The sequence below is a fragment of the Taudactylus pleione genome, unplaced genomic scaffold, assembly GCF_031769625.1.
Source record: "Taudactylus pleione unplaced genomic scaffold, aTauple2 ptg000043l, whole genome shotgun sequence".
NCBI lineage: Eukaryota > Metazoa > Chordata > Amphibia > Anura > Myobatrachidae > Taudactylus > Taudactylus pleione.
In genome coordinates, this window is record NW_028284445.1 from 9,096,068 (window position 1) to 9,119,771 (window position 23,704).

Here is a 23,704-nt window from a genome sequence, read left to right on the forward strand (position 1 = left end):
CTAGGAGGGATAGTAAGGGTTAGGCACCAAGGGGAAGATTAGGGTTAGAAAAAATAAATGTGTCGCCCTACATCCATGTCAACGTTTTGTACCCGTCAACCTACTGCCTGACGACTATCTGGTGTTGACCTATTGCTTGCCGACCTTTTTACTGTCGATCTATTGATCCACGCCAACCCGGAAATGGAGTTGTCAAGGACATAGGCCGATATGCTCCTTAGTGGTTGGCTTCTCCCATAGGACCAGCCACCTTGTATGTAGTTGTGGACTTACCTGACCTCCTTGCGTGCCCACCACTTTCCCCTAGCTGACATAATGTCACAAAATGCAGCACCAGACATAGGCCCCATCCCATGTGCTCTACAGGAGAGGAAGACAGAAGGGTTTGCCTCAGAAACATACAGTGTCAAATAGAAGGTGGTAAGTGTGGATGGAGGAGGTAAGCAGTAAATGTAACATGGGTAGGGGCATGGGCTACTAATGTAATGGTGTGGTTAGATTTGGGGCCTAAACATTTAATGGTGGGTAGAAACCATTTATTAATGGGACTATTTATTAATATAATAGTGACATCATGGTGGTGCCTATTATTTGAAGGCAGATAGGACTATTACTTTAATACTGGTGAGGTTTGGTGTCTACTAATTGAATGTGGGGATGAGTTTGGGAAGAAGAAGGGCTATGTTTGGGGGGGGGGGGGGTCTGGAGTGTTTACCCATTGCTCAGTTTTTCATCTTACATGTACCTATCTTTTTATAAACAGGGAAGAGGTTCCTTAGGAGACAGCAAGGCAGTCTGCCCGCTGTCCTGATTCTGAAGTGACAGTCCCGATTTTAGGTGACTGCCTCACTCACTCAGGACTTCATCCAGACTGCAGGGAAAGACTGCTAGGTGCACTTCCTTGCATATGTATTGGGAAGGGAAACGGTTGGAAAGTCTCTTTAGCACTGTGTAAAATGGCAGCCACACTACCAGTCTGTCCGGGGGTTATGTGGAAACCCCCTTTCTAGAATCGCTGTGTTTGCTCATGTTACTAAGGGATCGCTTTCAGGGACAATAAAGACTGACCGCTAACTAGCAATGACATGAACAATCACAATGTGAGACATTATCTCCTGCCATAATGTAATATATCATGTATTAGTCACTAATAATGTGTGAATACTATAGGATATACTTTTGGTAGAAGAGCAAATTTGTAGTTTTGCTTTAATGACTTAGAAAAAAAAATAAAAAAAGTCATCATTTTAATATGGATTCAAAAATAAAAAAGTCCTATTGGCAATGTGTGTGTCAGGAATGAAATATACTGTGACATCATGGTAGTGACTGAACACATTTATCATGTCATTTCAGTGACTGTACTCAACAAAAATAATCTTCATTACATCACAAAACTGTAAGTATTATGTACAAAGTGAATAAGTTACATAGATAATGCGTTAATGTAAATGCCTCAAATGTGCAAAAGAACTTCATGCGATTCAACTCACACTTGATAACGGCACAAAGTCCAAGGAGGAAAAGTGACTGTGTATGTGTGAATATATATATTATATAATATATATATATATATATATATGCACACGCACACACAGATATATTTATAGACTATGCATATAATAAACCATAAGGCTGTTTCACTTAAATTAAAAAAACAAAAAAAAGATACTTCATTGTAACATTCAGACTTATTGTTGTCCCAATATACATGAAATAAAAAGCAAATATATGCATGCATGACAGATGAAAAAGATGTAGTCATTCTTTAACCTTCCACTTTCAGAATGGCAGTTAAGTCATATCAGCTTTCTTTTTCATTGTACAAAGAGTCCAGGAAAGCAACTTTTCATAAAAAGCAGCCAAATTCCTTAAAAAATAAGAATGACCTAAAGCAATCGGGGCATTATGGTACAGTTCCTGACTATGATCAAGTACCATGGCCACAGCAGCCTAGCATCGCTAGGAAATGTCAGTCATAGCAGCGTGAAATACAGTAATCCTCATAATTACAGTGTACAGGATAATTACAGCCTCTTTACAATCAGCCTATATATATTATATATATATATATGTATATAAATATATATATATATATATATATATATATATATAATATATATATATATATATACACACACACATACACACATACATACACACAGGCTCTCAGCTATTGACCCGTCATAACCAGTATCTGCGGCCAGCCTCATTCCGCCTGTTGAATGTTTATCGACAGAAATTAAAAAGTATTTTAAAAGTATATTAATAGCAACAAAAAATATACTATATTTATATATATTTATATATAATATTCTTTTGTGAAGGAAACATTGCACTTTTGCCATCCTAAGATTAAGGTTTCTACAAAGGAAGTATGATTCAGAATAGTAGGCTTTGGTACACAATGGAAGTCACTTGTTTAGTAGTGAGACAAACAGTTCTGTGAAGCAACAGCGCAAAGGTAAGTTTAACCCGGACACCTTTAGTCTTACACTATTGCTACAGATGCGTCCATCTGCCTGCTTTGCTTAAAATAAGGGTCTTAGGTTAGCAGGAATGATAACAGTGTGACCTGAGTCTTCTGAACATTGAATGTATGCTTAGTGATCTCAGTCTCTCAGGCCAGCAGTTCCAGCGGGGGACAGGAGACAGGCAGTGACATCTTGTCAGAGATTAGTGCCGGAAACACTGGAGTTGGGGAGGTAAGTAGAGACAACACGATAGCTCTGAGCGCGGCGAATCATGTCTCGAATCTCCATGTTGAGGTCCATAAGTTTGGTGCAGATGTCAGTGAGGTTCTGATTGGAGCCTACGAGAGCATAGGTGCCGGTCTGTCCAAGTGTTTGGTGTCGGAAATAAATGTTCAGTAGTGTTTGTACTTCATCATCAGCGCTGCTCCCAAATATGTCATTGGGCCATAGTTTCCTGATATGCAAAGAGATAGAGAAGGAATATTTAGAGGAAAGGTAAGAGGCTTGTCTGTTTATCACAGATTCATTTACAGCATATAGTTACTGTACTAAGAATTGGGGAAGTATTGCTGGTTTTGTTTTTCAATCTACATTGCAGTGGAGATAATATTTTTTTACATTACACAGGTCTGTGATGAAAAAGCTTTTTTAACAAACTTATGTGATACTTATAGATTTTTGGCTTCTGAACATGAAAATGACTCCTGATTGTGCATATCACATATCGTTTTTCTACAAAACGTGTATTTATGAATAAGTCATTTTTTTCATATTCTTTAAAGTAATAAATGTATTCTGTCTACATTTATTCTAAAACATTGTCTTAAATGAATTCAGTTCGCTAGTATAGAACGTTGCAATTCAGTTCTTGTCATAAAACTTCCCCCCGTCCAGTGACAGATTAAGGTCCACATGGCCCTGGAGCTGAAATTTACAAAGGGCCTAAACCTCATACTGTCTAAAGAACAACACACACACACACACACACACACACACACACACACACACACACACACACACACACACACACACACAGCAAAGGTGGAACCAAATACAACACATGCAACACAGTTTTGCCCTGTGCCGGTTCATTTTAACCCCTGCCTACGACCACATACACACACAGTACATATACAGTACACACCACTCATACAGTACAAGCGATTTCAACATTTTTAGGCAATATCAAGGATCCAAACTACAAAGAAATTGTCAGGGAAATGCTTAATAGTTACAGAAACCTTGGCTGCAAAATGAGTTTAAAGGTATATTTTTTTAATTCCCATATTCAGCATTTCCCGAATAATCTCGGAGACTACAGTGAAGAACAGGGTGAACGGTTCCACCAAAATGTTAAAGATGTAGAAAGAAGATACCAGGGTCGTTGGGACGTCAGCATGACGACTGACTACTGCTGGATGATACACAGAGACGACACAGAAAAACAAGATATTAACGATTTTTTCAATGATTATGGTTTTGTTTCTATTATTGTTTGATTTTATTGTTATTTTATTATGTAATTAAGACAAAAACAGTGATATCATCTACACTTTTTTCATATTTCACAATAAATATGTCAAAAACAATGAAACTTCTTGTTTTTTTCAGAAAAATGTATGTAACCCTCTTACAGGTAAATGTGAGTAATTTTTTTTAATATACTATTTCTTGATGTACACAGGAGTATAATTAAGAATATAAAAGTATTATTAAAAAAGCTTTCAATACCTTAAATTTCGCAGACCTGTGTTATTATCCCCCCTCTTTACTACGTGTAACTCACAGTGACACCGGTAGTGATAACCGCTGTCCCTGTGAGTTACATCCCGGGGCTATCGGAAGAGAGTTTTGCATTTTTGAAAGACTCCTCCTGGGAAAGTGACACTGCGCATGCTGTATACGAAGTGATACGCATCCAGCGCTTGCTTCACGCCAGGTTCCATTCTATAGATTCAGAGACTCAATTGCACATAGATACACACGTGTCGCATATCAATTTAATCAGTGCAGTCTTATGAAGTGGTTATGTTGCATTGCGTTGTGACTAAGACACACATGACGCTACACCTAGCAAGGAGCAGCTCACTAGCACCAGGTGTCTCTCACCGCGTGGCGTATTTTGGCTAGGTCTATGAGAACACTTCTATATTTTATACTAGTGGGTCTGAGGGCTGTTACCTCACTGAACTGTCCCGAGATATTCAGGAACTTGTCCTTTGACCAAACACATTTCTATAGAATATCCCCTTCTTATGCACTATGCATCGTTCCCTACTTTATTATCAAATATTTTTGTTCTTTTACCGCTGGAGATGATACAGGTAATATAATTATATGGGGCAAAAACGAAATTGCTATGGGTGTTGCACGTGTTACATATAAACTCACCTGCATTGGCGGATTTGTCGTATTGCCTTCCCCAGCTCATTGCTCTTCAAGCACTCCAGCATAAACTGTATGGCAAACTCTGTGGTACTGAAAGACGGCTCATATGATGCCGAATCCGCACCGAGAGACTCCGCAGCAATGTACATACTTGCATCCTTCAAGTTCTTCTTAAGCTCATTTAGTTCTCTTGACATGTTAAGCAACTTTTGGAGGAAAAAAAATTAAATAACTATTTATATAGTAAAGAAATCCTTCCCTATATAAAACATGCTCTGTTGTTAGAGTAGCAATGAGTAGGCCGTTCCTGTGCTTTATATACATTATACACCCATCAGCCATAACATGAAAACCACTGACAGGCTAATGCTGGGTACACACTGACAGATACATTGGCCGATCAATCGATCGGCCAATATATCTGCTGCCCGTCGGCCAGTGTGTACCCGCGATATGTCGGTGAACGTCGGCGTTCATCGACATATCGCATTGGCTTTGCTGCACAGCCGATGGACAGACATATCTGTCCATCGTCACGTGTGTACGGACGGTCTGCAGACCACCCGTACACACACAGCGGCAGCCGGGACCCGGGGGCACAAGCAGATGATGGCCATTCAGTGTGTATGTACGACCATCATCTGCAGATATATCTGTCAGGTGTGTACCCACCTTAAGTGAATAACACTGATCATCTCAATACAATTAATAATTGTACACGTGTCAGAAAATTTTTCTACAGGAATTGTAAAGCCACATATACATTTATTTATTTAATTTTTTTGGGGGGGGGGGTTCGTACACCTCTAAGAGGCAAAATAGAAATTATAGAATTATCTAACATAACTAACACGCTATTTTACATTGCTGTATTATTTCGGCATCTAAATACTGCTTTAGTAGTTGTGTTACTGAAGGTCTCAAGTGGGAAATGACATCCATTTCATCTATAACAGTGACAAAGAGCTAAGAGACCACAGTAAAATTACAATGGATGGGGACAGTAATGTTTTGGGTTGTGTATTGGTCTATGTAGTATCAGCCCTGGCGTGTATTAGTGGTGTCATCAGCATTTGTCCTCTATAACATTCTTTCCCCCTGGGCAGTGAGTGACGGACTGTACATCTGACATTTGCTAGCTTTGCACATGCTAACGTACCTCTGGCATAGAGCTGACTTCATGGACTTGACCAATTAGTTTACAATAAGACTGAAAAAGCAGCAGCAGCTGGAAGTGAAGCTTATACAACCTTTGACAGAGTTCCAATTGCTGCAAATGAACAGAAAGTGTTTATTAGTATAAAGTAAGCACATGTATTATGTTCCGTGATTGAGCAATGTACACAAAGGAGATTTATGTTCATTATAATACACCCAGGCGTCACTCACCCCCCGTCACAAGTGCAATAATCATCATTATTTCACACGTTCAAAGAGATGGGAATTCAGGTCAAAATGAGCAACTGCCCCCCTGATCCCCATACCCAGATCATTAACAAAATGCCCACTTATGGATGTAAGGCCACCCATTTTCATGCAGGCTCGGGGCCTGTGATTTGGGACTGCCTACTCAAAATTGATGTAGTTGGGTGGTGTAATTACTTTTTATAATTATTAGTGTGCACAGTAACCCCACCACATGCTACCATGTGCCTCAGTGGGCGCAGTTACTTGGGCTGACGTTCCCTGTCATGTGTATATGATGTTTTTATTACTGGATCCTACAATTTTTTAAGGGCCCCTAAATTTGTTTTCACATTATGTACATAACTGACATGTCATTAATGCAGTCCTTAGTGTAACCGGGGGAGAGAGCAGTTGACAAGAGGATACATGAGCTGCCTAGCCAAAATCCTATTCTTATTTATTTATTTTGTATTACCCTCTTCCCTTCTAGCCCCTCAAGTATCAAAATATCAGAACAACAGATATTTGATAACAAAATCACTATAATCTTGACTTTTTTTTTTGTAGAATTGGCTGATTACCTCTATAAGGTATGACAATAAGCAGCAACTACCTATACAGCCCAGTTAATGAAATTAAAATGGCCTCCCAAAAATGAATACTGAGAACAATGCAAATAAAAGCAGGTGTGTCTTATGTATAGTAGGTACCCAATTGTATGTGCTTACTACCTACCTATACTGATAATCCATGCACCCCCCAATACAGACAACTGCCCTGATATCACAACGTGGCCCCAATACAAGCATGAAACAAATCAGGCCAATACTGACGGCACAGTTTCTTGGCCAGCTCTTATGGGTTGCCAACAGTCAGTGGTTCTTCTACTTTGTTTTGGAGGGATTTTGTTAACTGAAACAATGTGTTCAGAGACCAACAATGAAGTGTCATTAAAAATGAATTGTAAATATTGGCAACCCTACTACCTGTATATCCAGTCAGCAGATGAGCACTGTGTGTGTTCAGCCATTTGCACTAGGAAGCCAAGACTTGATCCAGCCATTCGTTCTGTGTTAAATCGGGTCCAACACCTGATCCAGCCATTCGTCCTAGGCCAGATCTGGTCCAACACCTGATCCAGCCATTCGTCTTGCGCCATATCTGGTCTAACACCTGAGCCAGCCATTTGTCCTGCGCCAGATCGGGTCCAACACCTGATCCAGCCATTCGTCCCAGGCCAGATCTGGTCCAACACCTGATCCAGCCATTCGTCCTAGGCCAGATCTGGTCCAACACCTGATCCAGCCATTCGTCCTGCGCCAGATCTGGTCCAACACCTGATCCAGCCATTTGTCCTGTGCCAAATCGGGGCCAACACACGATCTTGCCAGTCATCATGTTCAAGATCGGGACCGACACCTGATACAGCCCATTCATCCTGCGCCAGATCTGTCAGCTTGAGCTACCCACTTGTAGAGCTAGATCTGAACAGCAGGTTCGGTTTGTGTATGGCCAGCAAGGTTTCAGCAGTGTTAAGTGTTCCTGGTTCTACTCAAAGGATATAATGTCAGGTCGCTTTCTGGAAATGCATATACAGATGAAATAGTGGGAACAGGAATTTGGGAGTGGGCAGAGTCCTGCAGATTTCCTGGCTAGAAGTTCAGTTTCTCCACGTTTATGAAGTAACATTTTTATCTGTAACACGTGTATACTGGAAGTGCTTTGTTGCGTTGAAACAGCCGTGAAAAGAAGACAGGCTCCAGACTGCAGAAAACACTACACTAATTAAGGTCTATGAAGTTTTTAATCCATAGCAAGTAAGTGTAAAGCACCTTAAATGGCTCTGTAGTCTGTACTGTTACTGAGCGTATTCCTTGCTTACCATTATATACAGCTTTCTGAGATGAGAAGTTTTTTCAACACATTTTGCTTAATGCAAGAAACACTCTTTATACTCGCCCTGTATGCACCTGCCCTGTTAACCTTCGGTATATTACAGTACAGATTTGCACATAATAAATGCTTCCCCTACAAATCTCATCCTTATTTCAATCTATTCATCTTTAATGTTCTTAAGAAAAACACTATACATACATCACAGACAGATTTCTTATTTTTGGCTTTTCTTCATCATGTGGCCATACTCTGAGCTTCTCATTAAAGACCACCTTCGCATAAACTCCTCATCAACATAAATGTAATGTTATACTAATATGTGATGCATAGTTTGCCTCATCTGCTGGAACCTAAACTCCTGCGTCAATGGTCCAACACTTTATTCCTGTACACTAGTCCCACCACACCAGAGGCGTAACTAGAGTATTTGGCGCCCAGGGCAAGATGAAAAAAGGCCCCTCCGCAACTGTGTGTGGCTCACATGCACAAGGGGTGTGGTCACATGCACAAGGGGTGTGGTTACTGGAAAATGGGGGCGTGTCAACAATTTTCTCATCACTCTGGGAACATTCCATTCCGGTTTGAATCCCAGGTATAACTGTATTTTAGATTATGGAGAATGTGAAGTAGCATGATATAGTTAGAATTCACATGCTTTCACTGCAGCAGCAGGTGGCTCCATTGGTAAGTTGACTGACTGCAAAGCATGAGGTGCAACGTTTGAATCCTAGATATGACTATTTTAGATTAATAAGAATGTACTTAAAATAGTTAGAATTCAGAGTCTTCCCTTGTAATAGCAGATGGCTCATTGGTAAGCTGTCTGACTGCAAAGCATGAAGTGACAGGTTCAGTTCCCAACTATGACTGTAAATGTGAATATGACTGAAGAGATGTGATCAGACGCAGAAAGGCGATGCAGCCTGGGACTCACAGAGCAGGAAGCTACATTGCTGAGGGACGTTTCTTCTACAATGGCAACTTCCAGTTATGCTGCCCTGGCCGGCAGCGCCCCCCTCTGCTTGGCCTGCCACGGTGCCCAGGGCATATACCCTGCTCGATCCCCCCCACAGTTATGCCACTAAATTATACAGGTACAGCTGCGGCGACCGATGGTGATCCGATGCTGTGTCTTCGGATATGTGGTGCTGGCAGGAGGTGACTTTTGTCCTGCTGCATTAGCATATTACCGCATCGCTGCTACGTCCAAAGCAATGCTTATAGTGTACAACTCAGTCAGGCCCATTGTCAATGTCTGTCACACTGAGAGATCATACACCATTTGTCTGCACTGACAAGCACAAAGGGGTGGGGCATTGACAACAACTCTGCTAAAGTGGATCAGCTTAGTAAGACTTGTGCAGTGGAGACCTTTGGATGCTTTAGTGACCCAGATGTAAGTAAATAGAGGTAAGTAAACCCTATATTTTTATTTTCCCTATGTATAATGGAATTATTAGGAAATGATGATGGTAATAAGACTACTTGCACACTCACCATTAATTGCCTGATTTTCTTAATCATGACCCCTTTATCCCCCCCCTCCTGATGCAATAATCTTCTTACAATACAACAAAGGGTTGTGGCCTTGTTGGTAAAGGGACATGTGTGACGTCAAACACAACCTTGAGTATTGTCATCTATATGCATAGCTATCTGCGTATATCTATCTATCTATCTATCTATCCTTCTGCTCTGCATAATTAAGCGACTAAAACTAACCTTACATACTCTAATACCAGGCCGGTTGATATCTTGGCGGTTCTAATGCCAAAATATTAAGTGTCACTAAATACTAGATTTGCTTTTTTTTGGGTGGAGATTAACGTGTCTAATGTTTCTAAGGTTTGTTTCTGCTTTCTACCTACCTAGGGCTAATAGTTCTCGCTTCTTGTTTTAAGTGGTTATATACCGGTAAAATCTTGCTACTGTTCCATAGGAATGGCTTTTTAATAAAAAGACATTAAATCACTTGAGATCTAGCCCGATTACTCATAAAACATGGCCGGTTAGTAGCTGCTGTACATGTTTTTCATTCTGCATGTGTCCTGGATTTTACCACTGAAAATATTTAACTATAAAGCCTACAATTCAGGCTCCTGATGATACAGGATTAGAAGGATTTGTCAGAAAACATTGATAGAAAAGTGTTACTGCAACGAGCACCTGAAAGCAATACAGATTTCTTTTTTCGTATAGAATGAGCAATTGTCACATAACTGTCCTGGTTTGCAATAGCAAAACAGTAGAAACAAAATAAAGAAGAAACGTATATATATTGGTTTGGCCTTAGTCAGGTCCTTAAACACACATTAACTGTGACAAGTTAATTTAAATAAGAATACAAGAATAAATTAGTATTAGCTACACATTAGTATAAACTTCAAGTCCATCGGTGAGAACGTTACTGTCTGTAATAAGATATAGTAAAGAATAGACTTACTGCAAGAGATTCCAATTGCTAGTCAGAGAGCATGGTGAGAGAGAACAGGAGAAGAGAGGACAGCATCAAGTCAATGCATGCAATATAAAGGACAGAGGTCTGTACTACAGCATCACATTAAGCAGTGCTTGCAGTTATTTTCAATCTCCAAGAGAGTTGAAAGATATTATACCTAAAGCATGCAGGGCAGCTAAAAACAAAAAAGGAAAATAGTGACAGGATCATCAGACTTGAGGGAGATTAAAACACTGGTACCGTGTTCTGGTGATAAACAGGGTTACCAAAAATCACCCTAATCTCTGGGATGTGCAGAATTTTTGTGCTTCAGGCATCAAAAACTGTAAAATTCTGAAATATGTTTCTTTATATATATGCCTAAAGCATCTTTGTTAAACGATTAATTTAAAAAAAAACAAAAAAAAAAAAAAAACATTTTATAGTTTTATAATAAAATACTAATTTTGATATGCATTAATTATTTAGATTCTATTTTAATCGTAGATAATTAAAACAACCCTTCCATAGTCAGATCTGCATAATATAAATCATTTTAGACCTTAAACAGTTGTACTCCTTGATAAACACTGAATGCCATGTCTACGTATATAAGAATATTTGCAGTAAATTCTATTTTTAGTTAATATCCTTGCAAAGCGCTACTCTCTTAGAATCATACTGCTCTTTAAGTAATACTGCTCTTTATGTAATATTGCTCTTTAAGTAATCTGCAATTCTTGCTCCACACTGTCCCCAGTCTTTAATCATCTTTGTTTGCCTGACAAAACTTCTCCACTTTTTGAAAGCCGTTTGGGTGTCAAATATGAATTTTTAATCTTAAAAACAAAACAAACATTTTAAAGTTGATTACACTATTATATAAAGGGGCATTCCTATAAAAAATTATTTTTGTACTTACAATAAATCCTTTTCTCTGAGTCCAGTGGGGGACACTGGAACACTGCGGTATAGAGTTCGGTGACATGAGCTTGGGAGCTTTCAAATTTACCTCCAACAACTCAAGCTCTTCCCCCTCTATACCCCCATTGGATGCCTGGGACTTCAGTATTTTTGTAACAAATCCCTAAAGGATAGAACAAGAAGGAGAAGATAGAACAAGTTCTCCCAGGAGAACAAAAATCCTAACAAGGATTACAGGAATACATTAAAAAAATATAAACAAGCGGAGAAACATGAACAAAGAGCTTGGGGGAAGGGGAGGGAGATCCAGTGTCCCCCATTTGGCTCAGTGAAAAGGATCTAAAGTAAATACAAAAGATCCAATTTTTCTTTATTTATCCATAGGGTACATGAACACTGGGGATGTCCCAAAGCTGTCTCTAACAGAGGGTATTGCTCAGCAGTAGTTGTGTGTAGCATCGTACGTCCAAAACTGGCATCTTTTGATGCAAATGTATTGACCAGGATATAAAGATCTTCCAAACCCTGTTGAATACTTGGCCAAAACAGGCTTCCTAGTATGGTGTGAACCATATTGTCAGAAAAAACTCCATGAACCATGGCTTCAGCAGTCATGACCATTAAAGTCAGGAGTGGCAAACTCTGGTGAAGAATGGACCCTTGATTTAGCAAATCTGAATCCAGTGTGAAGCATGCCACTGGTGAGGAAATCTGCTTTCCACTGTTCTACCCCTAAAATGAAAACTGCAGCAATGGTTGTAAATGTCTGCTCTGCCCAGTGCAAGATTCTGATAGTCTCTCTCATGGCCAGGGCACTCTTGGTACCTTGGTAATGGGTAAGCCATCATCGTGACTTGGAATGACTGGATGACTTTCTCCCAAGAACAGGCACTGCTTGATTAGAACTATGAAAACCGCTCTGAGCACCAGCCAGTTTATAAAGAGTTCTGTCTCTTCCAAAGTACAAAGACTAGGACTGCAAACTGCTACCCAATTCAAAAAGCTGGCTACGTTCCCACAATCATCCAGATGATGAACAGGCGATCTCTGTTGAGGTTGTCACCTTTCAGCAACCAGCAAAGTGTTAGACCCACCATTGGTTACTCTCTGAAAAGCTGACTAGTGAAGTGATGGTACATGAATGAATCCTTCCTAATACTTTCATGCAGAGGTGAACAGACACTTGTTTGAGAGCTAAAATGGGCTACACAAGTCCCTACCAAGAGAGGATTTTGTCCCCTGGCAAGAACACTATCTGCTGACGGCTGTTAAACAGAATCCCTGAGAAGATCATCTGTTGGGAAGGTGTCAAGTTGGATTTCTGGCAATTGTTCGGCCAACTCAAAGATTGTAAAGTCTGAGCCATGTCCATGAACATGAATCTACAGGAAGTCTGAGGAGTATGTATTGATTATATCTTAACAATAAGGGATAACTGTCATCCGCCTGTAGCTGAGAAGAGCAGTCATCACTGCTATGACCTCTTTGAACACTAATGGTGCTGTAGCCAGGCTGAATAGTTGGGCCCGGAACTGAAAGTGATGGTACTGGACAGGCAAACCTATGGAGGCACTTGTGTCTATTTCTCATTTGAACAGGCATGCATGAGTCCTTGAAGTTTATGGATACCATGAACTGATTCTGACCCATGTTGTTGATTACTGACCTGAAGTAGTCAATCTTGAACTGCACCACTCGCAACTGTTTATTCATTTCAGGTTCAGAATAGGTGGAAAGAAACCATCCAGTTCCAGGACAATGAAGATGTTGGAATAACTACTAAAATAAGGGATTGAATGGCTGCCCCACAGACAAATGTTTTGTCCCCTGGAAGACCGGTGATATAAAATTATCTGTGCAGGGACTTCCAGAGACCCATTATGTATCCCCGACTTACGATTTCTCTAAGCATCTGTGGTGTAATTGAATCACTGGTCCTAGAAAAGCAGACTTCCTCCTACTGTAGGAGTTCTCAGGTGGGCAGCCTACAAGTCATGCAGACTGTGAATTAAAGGGCTTGGAGCTGAACCCTAGTTGACCAAACCTGTTTACCTCTCTGCAGCCCTCCATGAGGAACAGAGAACCGTCCCTTTGAGGTCTGACTCCTTGTCTTCCCATGAGGAAAATATGTCCAAAAAGCAGAATACTTTGGTCTGGAAGCATTAATCCCTGTGGCCTGGGAATAATTGTATCCAGTTCGGGGCCAAATACGATATTTGTAAAGTATAGAAGGGACTCTAGTGTCTTCTTGGACTCAGCATCCATCTCCCAAGTCTGAAGTTAGAAGGCAAGGCATGCTGAGACTGCAGAGGCTGAAATCCTGGCCCCAATGAGCCCCATAACAGTGGTGGCTACACCAGATTACAACCCTCCCCCAAATGCTCTCCACTGCATCACTAACACAAGCTGAAGCTAAACTGGGTTTAACTGAGGTTTCTACAGCAATGTGCACCATCTTTAAAAATGCCAAATGTTTTTACCCCTTAAGGTAACAGTATTCAGAATCACAATGGCAGTAGTCTTAGATAGGCACACCATGGGAGTATCCAGGTGGAGATTCCCATTTAACTGTAGCCTTGTTAGGGAGAGAATAAAGGGACTGCAATCTGCATGAGACATGAAATCTGGAATCAGACTCAGGGCCTGATTCAGCAGTGCACGCAATCAGATTCCAGAGTGTGCAGAATGGGTCCTGCTAAAAGGCACGAAAGCCCCTGAATGCACTGATTGACAGGCAGAGGCATTTAAGGGGTGGTATGGGGCGGGGTCGACTAGCGTTCACGGAAATGGGGCGTGTCCTCCCCGTTTTCCGGGAGTGGCCAGCCCAGGAATCGCAAGCCAGCCAGCCAGCCTGAGTAAGCTGAGGCTTACTCAGCTGGGCGGCAGCCCGGCGCTGTCCACTAGTGCGACCATCGACCACCAATGGTTGCGATGGTGATCCCAGCCTATGACCTCCGTCGTAGTGTTGGGATCGCAAATGCAGCTGGGGGTGTCATACACCTCCTGCTGCATTTGCATTATTGCAAGGATCGCAATTGCAATGGTACCTGCATGCAGCTTTGCAATTGTGATCCTTGCTGAATCAGGCCCTCAATCCACACATCATTAAGCAGATCCTCCAATTCAGCAGAAGGGTGAAAACAAATTTTCGGTTTCTTTTTCATCTTATACAGCAAACTATTCAAAATCTCAGATTCTACGATGTCTTAATCTCGAGTGTCTGTCGCACACCATGCACTAATCTTTCACTCTTTGCTTTCTTTTGGAGTCCTCATTGAGGCACAAGGAGAGCTAAGAATTAGGCCCTTCAAGATTCTGAAGAGCCCTCAGAAGCTGATGATTCTGAACTCTAAACATGGTTTCAGTTGTCAGAATCCTCTCCAAATAAAAAAAAAAAAGATTGCCTGAATCAAACCCTGTATCGACCTGCACAGACTAGGCACAGTCAATGGAAGCAAGCAAAACCGTTACCGCTGTCCCTCCTCTAGCATTGGCCCTGGCTGTACTCCCCTTCTCAGACATAAAAGAACTGAGGGAAAAAAAGAAAAAGGACAGCGGCGGGAGGATGTGCAGCTGCAAAATACACAGGCCACAGAAAATCTAGCGCCCCAATAATCTCACCACTACTCCCATGCAGATGAGACAGAAGACAGGGAGGAGGAGCTGAGGTGCTGATTCTGGCGGGATTGCCTAATTGGGAACCTCACTAGGAAGGAGAGGCTTAGTAGTTGTCACGACCCTCAGAGTCCAAGGACGACTCCACTCCTCCCGTGTAGGTCCCAACAACAGGGACTGAAGTGCGACTTGAATTTGACTTCCTGCTATAGGAGGAGTGGGGAACAACTTAACTTGTTGCCATGCCTCTAGTACATGGTGGGTGCCGGTTCAAACCCAATTGTGCCAGAGGCATGGGTACCCCAGTCACTATTTGTGGTGCCATATCAGCTTAATATACATTTATTGAAAAGAAGAAAAATGTACGTACAAAAATAAATGAGATTAGAGCAGCAGGGGAGAATAAAGGTGACAAGCAGACACCGCAGTTGCCATGGATACCAGAAAGTGTGACAGTAACCGATTTTATTACAGTTAATCCCAAACTGGGAATGGGTTGACAACAGTAGACAGTACCAATCTCTACACGGATATACCCAGTCATGACTAAGGGATGCCAACGAAGCAGTGAAGAAGAATTACAGCTTCTTGAAGTCCCATGCAAACAATGGGGGGGTGGGGTAGGGGGCTCAGGTAAATGTGAAAAAGTGTCCACACTCCCAAATGTTCCATTGTCCCCCATGGATAAAAGAGAAAAAAAATCCCATTTAATTGTACGTGGAAAAGATTTTATATAGCGATGGACTAAGAACAACCTGTCCTAGGAATCTACTTAGATGTGTCTGTACCAGTAAATATATTTAATACACACAGAGGATCACCCACAGACATAGGAAGAGCACTTTTACAATGTGTGCTGGAACGCTAGTCACATGTAACTTTACCCCATATACTTAAAATATAAGTTACAGTTTATGTAACATTTTATGCACGACAGGTCCCGTGAGTCTTTTTTTTTGCCGGAAATGCGTCTAAGTCGCATTGCGTATTTTCTGCAAAAAAGATGAATGGCGCTAGCACAGTAGCGCGGGACCTGGTGGCTCACTCATGCCAGGCAATTTGCTAGATGTATGAGGACACATCTGTATGTATGTATATATAAACATACACATCCCTTCATTCATTCCAATCAATCGACTTTTGTACTTCTTGACTAAAGAAATTAGAGTATGTTATAGGACACTACGTTTCTCTAAAACCAGTGAAATAGGGCGGTTAGTAAGAATGATGGCTCTCTCTAAGGTGAGACTATGCCCTATATATCAACAGCAATCCACATGGAATGTCAATTGTTTATTGCAGTGGTTCTCAAACTCGGTTCTCAGGACCCCACACAGGTCACGTTTTGGACGTCACCTAGCTGGTGCATAGGTGTATTCATTACTCACTGACATAGTTTAAAAGATCCACAGGTGAAGCTAATGATTTCACTTGTGATTCTGTGAGGAGAACCTATGCTTTAATGTAGTCACACATAAAATAAGTTTAGTATTCACTTGGAAGTGTAGTTGATGCATCTCCTAAAATTGCAATTTATTATTGGTCCCACTCACAGCTATTTCTCCTATGACGTGGATTTGCTGCTGGTATAAGACAAAGGCTCACTTTTACAGGAAGGTGAGTACAGAGAGATACCAAATACACATTAAATTAAGCCGACAGACAGAAATGACTTGCAGAATACACTAATGTTTCATGTATATTAGGTAGTACTGTTACTCAACTGTATGTTCGGGAGTTGTTCTCAATTTTAGAGTGAGCAAAAAGGTCAATGTCTGCCATGTCAGCTTAGTTTTAATTATCTGAATATACATTTATTTAAAATAAATAAATAATAAATTATATTAGAGAAGCCGGAGAACAGATGGGATAAAGGTGACAAGCAGAGGCCGCAGTTGCCATGCCATGGTTACTGAGAGGTGTGACATACGTACAATTTTGACGGAACCTGATGCAACTTGTTGTGTCAAGCACATCCTGACTTTTGCATAAACAGAATCAGGTGAAACTAATTTCATTAACGTATAAAAGGAGTGAAGTTCAATATAACAAGTCATATTTCTACAATGCCTTGCAGTAGCAGCACTGCACAATAAATGAGCAACCCTTTTCATGTCATTCCATTGAAGATTAATGGTGCATACACACGATCAGATTTTTCCTTCAGATATGAACGATAACGATTTAAAAATCGTTCAGTCGTTCATATCTGAAGGAAAATCGTTCATATCTGACATGCCTGAACGATGGACGATCAACGATGCGCGTTCCCGTTTGTCAGATAACGATATCTGACATCTGATGGGTTTGCAGTCAGACTTGGACGATTCCATTCATTTTAATGCAGTCAAAAATCGTTCAATCGTTCAAATCGTTCAAAACTTTGGTAAAATCGTTCAAATCGTTCAGATCGTTTAATCGTTCAATCGTTCATCTGACAAATCTGACAAGTCTGACAAATCTGACCGTGTGTACGCTCCATAAGAGTTAGATCAAAAAGTCTATTTTCTTTGAAAAATAAATAAATAAATTAAAAAAAGTTTATTATTGTGCTAACAAAACTTGGAGACAGAACAAAGGTAATGTTGTCTAAGTGAATGGAGGCTGGCGACCTAAAATGTATTAAGGATTGTATGCAGTTATTATGCATCACAGAATGTGGACTGTTTGCAGTAAATATATTGCAGCGGGTTTCATGTTTTGCATTGTGCAGTACTGTGGAAGGCAGACACATTATTTCCTGCTATTATTTGTTCAGTTTGTGATTTTCCCATCATATAAAGTATATGCTGTGTTTTCTTACTTTCTCCTCCGAGTCTCCGGGTTGGCAGGTGATGACTCCATCTTTTGAGCCTCCCATAAATGTTGATTTACAGTTTTTTAGCCACTGAGTAAAAGAAATTGATAAAATTAGACACAAAATAAATGTAATAACCAGAGCCGTAACTAGACTTTTTGGTGCCCTGTGCCAGAAAGTGCATTGGCGCCCCCCTCATTTTTCAAAGGGACATAATACACCCAAAAAAGGGGAATGGCCTCATGGGGAAGGGCCAGGGAAGAGATACAGGAGGCCAGGAGATGCTGGGGATGAAATAAGAGGAAGCTACAAGTGAGAATGATAGTAAACAGAAATTTGACAGGCCCAAACAGCGCCCCCTGACCTGTGGTGCCCTGTGCGATGGCACCGGCCACACTACCCTAGCTACGGCCCTGGTAATAACACAATCTATATATTTCAGACTGCTGATAAAATGTATGTCATTAGGTGGGTGTGCGTCTACACGTTAGCTCTAACATGCACAACGCATGCCCGCGCTTCCTGTGTCTGGTTGGTAAGACAACTGGATGGAGATAGACCAGCAGAGGAGGAGGTACTGTGAAGCCTAAAAATACGGAAGACAGAGGGGAGTGACGACCAAGATACAAAGGGGCGGCATGGGGAAGAGAGAGAGAGTAAGCTGCACGAAAGAGGGAGAGACATTGGAGCAGGAAAGAGAAAGGTGAGACCAAGGGGCAGGAGAGAGAGACAAACTGAGGGGCAGGAGAGAACCAGGTAGAAAGAGGGGTAAAAGAGAAAGAGAGAGAGATAGGTGAGACCAAGGGGCAGGAGAGAGAGAGAGAGAGAGACCAAGGGGCAGGAGAGAAACAGGGGCAGGAGAGAGACTCGGGCATGGGAGAGAGAGATGTGAGACCAAGGGGCAGGAGAGAAACAGGGGCAGGAGAGCAAAAGGGTTAAAAAACAGAGAGATACAGAGTAGAGGGAGAGAAACACAGGGTACAGAGAACATGGGAGAGTTAAAGGGGTAAAAAATACATACAGAGGATTGAGGAGAGATGGGTAAGAGATACAGTGGGTAGAAAGATGAAGAAAATGGAGGAGACAGAGGGGAGAAGAAAAAGAGGCAGAGGGAAAGCTGATGAGAGAGAGGAGGAAAGAGAAAATAAATAAATAGGCAATGAGAGGGACAGCCGCAATTAAAATATACTGTATATGTACTGTATGGAATCAGGTTTTCAACCAAATTATTGTAGATAAAATACATTAGCAAAACGTATAAGTAAATCATATTTGGGAGCTAGATATAGGTAGGCATACATTATTGTAAGGTGTACCACACTGTACATGTGAAAAACAAAGTACACCCTCTTCCAAATCTGAGTTTTTACTAATCTAGAATAAGCATCTACAACTCATCAAGCCCTAACTTTTTTATAAATTGCATGTTAAAGACAACCTATAACATGTTACGTTTTCATTATTTACAAAAATAAACATACATATATATATATATATATATAAATTTGTAAATAAGCCATGTGTAAAAAAATGTAAAGTACACCCCATGTGTAAGTACAATCCCTGTATTCTTGAGGATCATTGAGGCCATAGCAAAAACGTATAATGGAATATATACAAAGCTCATTATCTTGATGAGAGGTTTCCTTTGTAATGCTTCTAGGTCAGAAAAACAGAGATCTATTGTTGCAAAGCTAATTCATGGAAACTCACCGATACTGTTGCTTCCTTTCGGTTGTTATAAGTGTCCAAGTATTCCTGCAGTTCTAATACGCTGAACTTTAATTTCTCAAGAAGCCCACAGGATAGCAACTAAAAGACATTGTCCTCTTTGGTTATTTTCCTTATTGCTTAATTCTGGTGTTAATAGACTTACTAGTTACAGCAACTACAGCATAAGATACACAGCACATACACATATTACTGGCATGACCGATATGGGGAGCTTAGAAAATACCATTTGTTCCCACTCACCAAAAGAGATGTAATAATAATCAATTACCAGACAATCATGATGTGCTCTGGTACATGCACCAACATTTACTGCACTTAGCTTGTTTACAAAACTCATTTGTTTAAAATGTTTTGTGTAATGTAGTATAAATGTGATTAGCACCATACACGATTGGATAGTCATATATACAAAATTGGAATATTACACTTCCTCACATCCTACAAATGTGTCCTCACACACCAAGCCTCAATACGCCATGTGGCGCAAGTGTGCGGTCATGTCCTGTGCTTGCGCCGAGTCTTTTTCGTTTGCATTTTAGTTGCAAACAGATGCGATAAACAGCTTCACAAGACTGCACGGATTAATTTGCTACACAACACTTGTATATATGTGTGCAACTGAGTCTGAATCTGTATACGAAGCACAATGGACCTTGGGGTAAAAACCCCCCACGCCAATGTAGCACTTCATATACAGGTGCGGACTCAGTCGCACACAGATATACAAGTGTCGCATATCAAATTATTCAATGCAGTCTCTTGAAGCGGTTTGTTGCATTTGTTTGCAACTAAGACAGGGGAAAAAGACGCTGGGCACAAGCAGAGTCAGACGGGACCTGGCGCCCCAGGAAGGACGGTTTGGTGAGACTGCAGCAATCGTGTTCGAGGACACATCTGTATTAAACAATTCAGGACACTGGAGCAATGCAACAAAACAGCAAATATATTCAAAACCAATTGTATTTTTTTTAATAAAGCATAGAACTGGCTATACTCACTGTTTCTGCATCCACAAAGAGAGTGGGGCATTCAGAGCACAGTGTTAGCAGCTGCGACGTGCTCACAAACTTTGACCCAATACCACGAAGGCTGTCTCCAAGGTAACAGGCAGCATCACACGTCAGGAAACAGAATCTCTTCTGTATGCTCTGCAAGATACACAGTCATCAAGTTATATTCCTATATCAGCTGAAAACCAGCCTAGGCTACATTCAAAACTAGCCCCATACTAACCTTTATGCTTTTGCTCCATATTGTGGCTATTAACCGTAAAATATAATCTGACATTTGGGTGTGTGTACATGCGTTATGTGAGATTCTGACATTTGCTTGACCCTACATCTTTGTATCATCTGCAATAAGACAAACGTCCTCCCTTGATAACGTCGCAATCCCTAAAGAGACTTCAAAAATTAAGATACTATTTTCATTCCTTGCACCTCATTCATGCTGACCAATACCCCAAGAACCCACCTTAAACAAGGTAGAGAACACGTGAAATGTGTACACTGCACAGGACCCATCAGAATCTGACATGAGCTGATTGATGTGACTACGCCAAGCTTCCTCTGCGTCGTCGCATGCAGCCGGCTGAAAGGCAGCCAAGATGGCCGAAAAGAAAGGTGACGGGGGTGGCGGTGTTATCCGGTCTCCATTTCCAAAGCTTTGAAAAAAATGTAAAATAAATAAATGATTCAAAATGAACTGGAAAAGAATTAGTGGAGTTACAAATTCTGGCAAGTTGAAAAATGGTAATTTGTAGCCCATGTACAAATGTAATAGCCTGTGAGTTGCTAAAAGTGCAAATATTTGGGGGAGTTACCCGCCACATTTGAAGCTGCAATTTTAAAAATTGTTTTAGTTAAAACCAGGTTGGTTTTACCTTTAAAAAAATTTGGAGCTTTAAATTTCCCTGCAATATTGGCACTTTTTGGCAAGCCGCACACCATTAAATCTGGCCCATGTGTTAAAATTAACACAGGGAATAGGATTTGGCATGTGTTAACCATACGGCTTATGGACAAGGTTATCAGTCCCACAAATTCCGAGCCAGCCCTTCACAGTTTTAAAGTACAAACCAGGCAAAATTTTCTGAAATAACTATCTTACGAAACTTCCTTAAAGTGGGACAAATATACTTTCTAAACTTCTAAACATACATTCGAAAAACACACACAGTAATATGTTTATTGTCTGTATTAACCTTGCCATAAGCAGACTATTGCAGGTTCTTGCATTTGGAGAAACACAAGCTGAAGCAATGCTTTGGATTTAATTTACCCCCATTTATAAATGATACAAAAGGGGCTGTAGTTCCGTTCCGTTCCATTCCAGACATCTGTAATATTTCCTACATATGGCTAGTTACTATATAACCCCTGAAGACTCATATCTTGAATATCACCAGATGAACTAGATGCATATGAAACTTGTATAGATTGAAGGACAGCTAGAACCAACTGCCTGGCACTCACTATATACTAAAATTCTGCTTGCAGTCTTCAAATTAACATCAGCTCATGTCTAGATCTTGGCTGGGGAAGTTTATTTTGGGTTCAGCCATTTAAACCGAGAGGTATATTATTGTTTTATTTTGTCCAAGTCTAAACGGAACCCTTTCCTTCATCAGTAAAGAATCAATATGATTCAACTGTTAGCATAGCAAGACATATACTGTCCTCTAATTGTTCTGTTGACCATCTTTAAAGAAGAACGCCACTCAAGAAAAGTTCTCCTTTCCACTAAAGAGAGAAGCCACCAGTAGCAATCAGATTGGAATTATTTGCCTGGAACCCCACAAGTACTACCGGAACAGCTGAATTTCTGACAATTGCAGGCTCAGGGAGGTGCAGGAAGCTGCTGAGTGGTTTGTCATAGGTTACTGTGGAATTATGGAAGCACATAACTAGATGGCTGTAAAATTTATGGGCAGCACGGTTGGTTTAGTGCAGGGGTTCCCAACCATGGTCCTCAAAGCACACTAACAGTCCAGGTTTTGAGGCTAGCCATACTTTAGCACAGGTGTCTTAATTAGTACTACACTTATTTTGATTTAACCATTTGTGCTCAAGCATGGATATCACTGTTAGTGTGCCTTGAGGACCGAGGTTGGGAAATACTGGTGAAGTGGTTAGCATTACTGCCTCACATCACGGAAGTCATGAGTACAATTCCGAAACATGGCCCATCGGTAGGGAGTTTGTATGTTCTTCACATGTTTGTTTGGGTTTCCTCCAGATGCTCCAGTTTCTTTATATTGGTAGATTAATTGGCTGCTGACAACAAAAATGAATCCTAGTGTGTGTGATAGGATACATAGATTGAAAGTTCCACTGCAGCAAGGACTGATGTGAATGACGGAAATATCTGTAAAAGCGCTGCAGAATACACGTGTGAGTTATATAAAGAACTGTCAATAAATAAATAATGTTGTGCCATTACGAAACGCCCACACCAAATTACCGCTACCTGTGTGCCCCATGGGGAGGGCAATCTATAGTGGAGATATACAATATACATTATGGCAATGCATTACTAAATAATCCTATTAAATGACTCTCTTAGAACACATGGTAGAGAATATAAGACATAACATACTGGGATAGTGCATACTGCTCCATCGTCCTCTCATCTTTCTCCTCCTCTGTCATCTCAAGGCTAAAGCCATCGTTACATTCAAACACTACTGGCATATCGCTCATTGACCCCGACAAGTCATCGTCTTGTACAGTTGCATCGTCTTCATCGAGAGCAGCATCCGCCTGAAATATGAGGACATAGAAAAATAAACACACTCTTATCCTGTCCAACTACAGCAATAATGAGCATGGTCACCATCCTCTAACCAGCCTATACTGAGCACAATATATGCGAGATGCCAGCATGGAGCCCATGCTGAACTTGCACCCTCAGACATGTGCCCTTATGCCCACCCAATGTGAAGCATGGGCAAAACTAGCCCAGTAGGTATATATATGGCCATGATTATGCTAAAAACCTTATTTTGATTGCAAAATTTTTTTGCATTTATAT

At 40.8% G+C, this 23,704-nt stretch overlaps 1 protein-coding gene across 7 annotated transcripts in view; it reads right to left on the reverse strand.

The window, feature by feature from the left end:
* Nucleotides 1–1,322: 1,322 nt before the first annotated feature.
* Nucleotides 1,323–23,704, reverse strand: part of FRY (FRY microtubule binding protein) — a 345,271-nt gene continuing 322,889 nt past the window's right edge. For 3 of the 7 annotated variants that reach the window (XM_088460242.1, XM_088460243.1, XM_088460244.1), the window contains exons 54-63: nucleotides 23,270–23,433; nucleotides 21,146–21,335; nucleotides 20,671–20,820; nucleotides 19,652–19,750; nucleotides 17,945–18,028; nucleotides 11,525–11,689; nucleotides 10,609–10,626; nucleotides 6,022–6,132; nucleotides 4,866–5,068; nucleotides 1,323–2,928 (exon numbers count right to left, since the gene is read on the reverse strand). In XM_088460242.1, the coding sequence (XP_088316368.1) occupies nucleotides 2,670–2,928; nucleotides 4,866–5,068; nucleotides 6,022–6,132; nucleotides 10,609–10,626; nucleotides 11,525–11,689; nucleotides 17,945–18,028; nucleotides 19,652–19,750; nucleotides 20,671–20,820; nucleotides 21,146–21,335; nucleotides 23,270–23,433 (1,443 nt within the window). In that variant the 3' untranslated portion in view covers nucleotides 1,323–2,669. The remainder of the gene's footprint in view (nucleotides 2,929–4,865; nucleotides 5,069–6,021; nucleotides 6,133–10,608; nucleotides 10,627–11,524; nucleotides 11,690–17,944; nucleotides 18,029–19,651; nucleotides 19,751–20,670; nucleotides 20,821–21,145; nucleotides 21,336–23,269; nucleotides 23,434–23,704) is intronic. The other 4 variants (XM_088460245.1, XM_088460247.1, XM_088460246.1 and 1 more) reach the window with 2 other exon arrangements.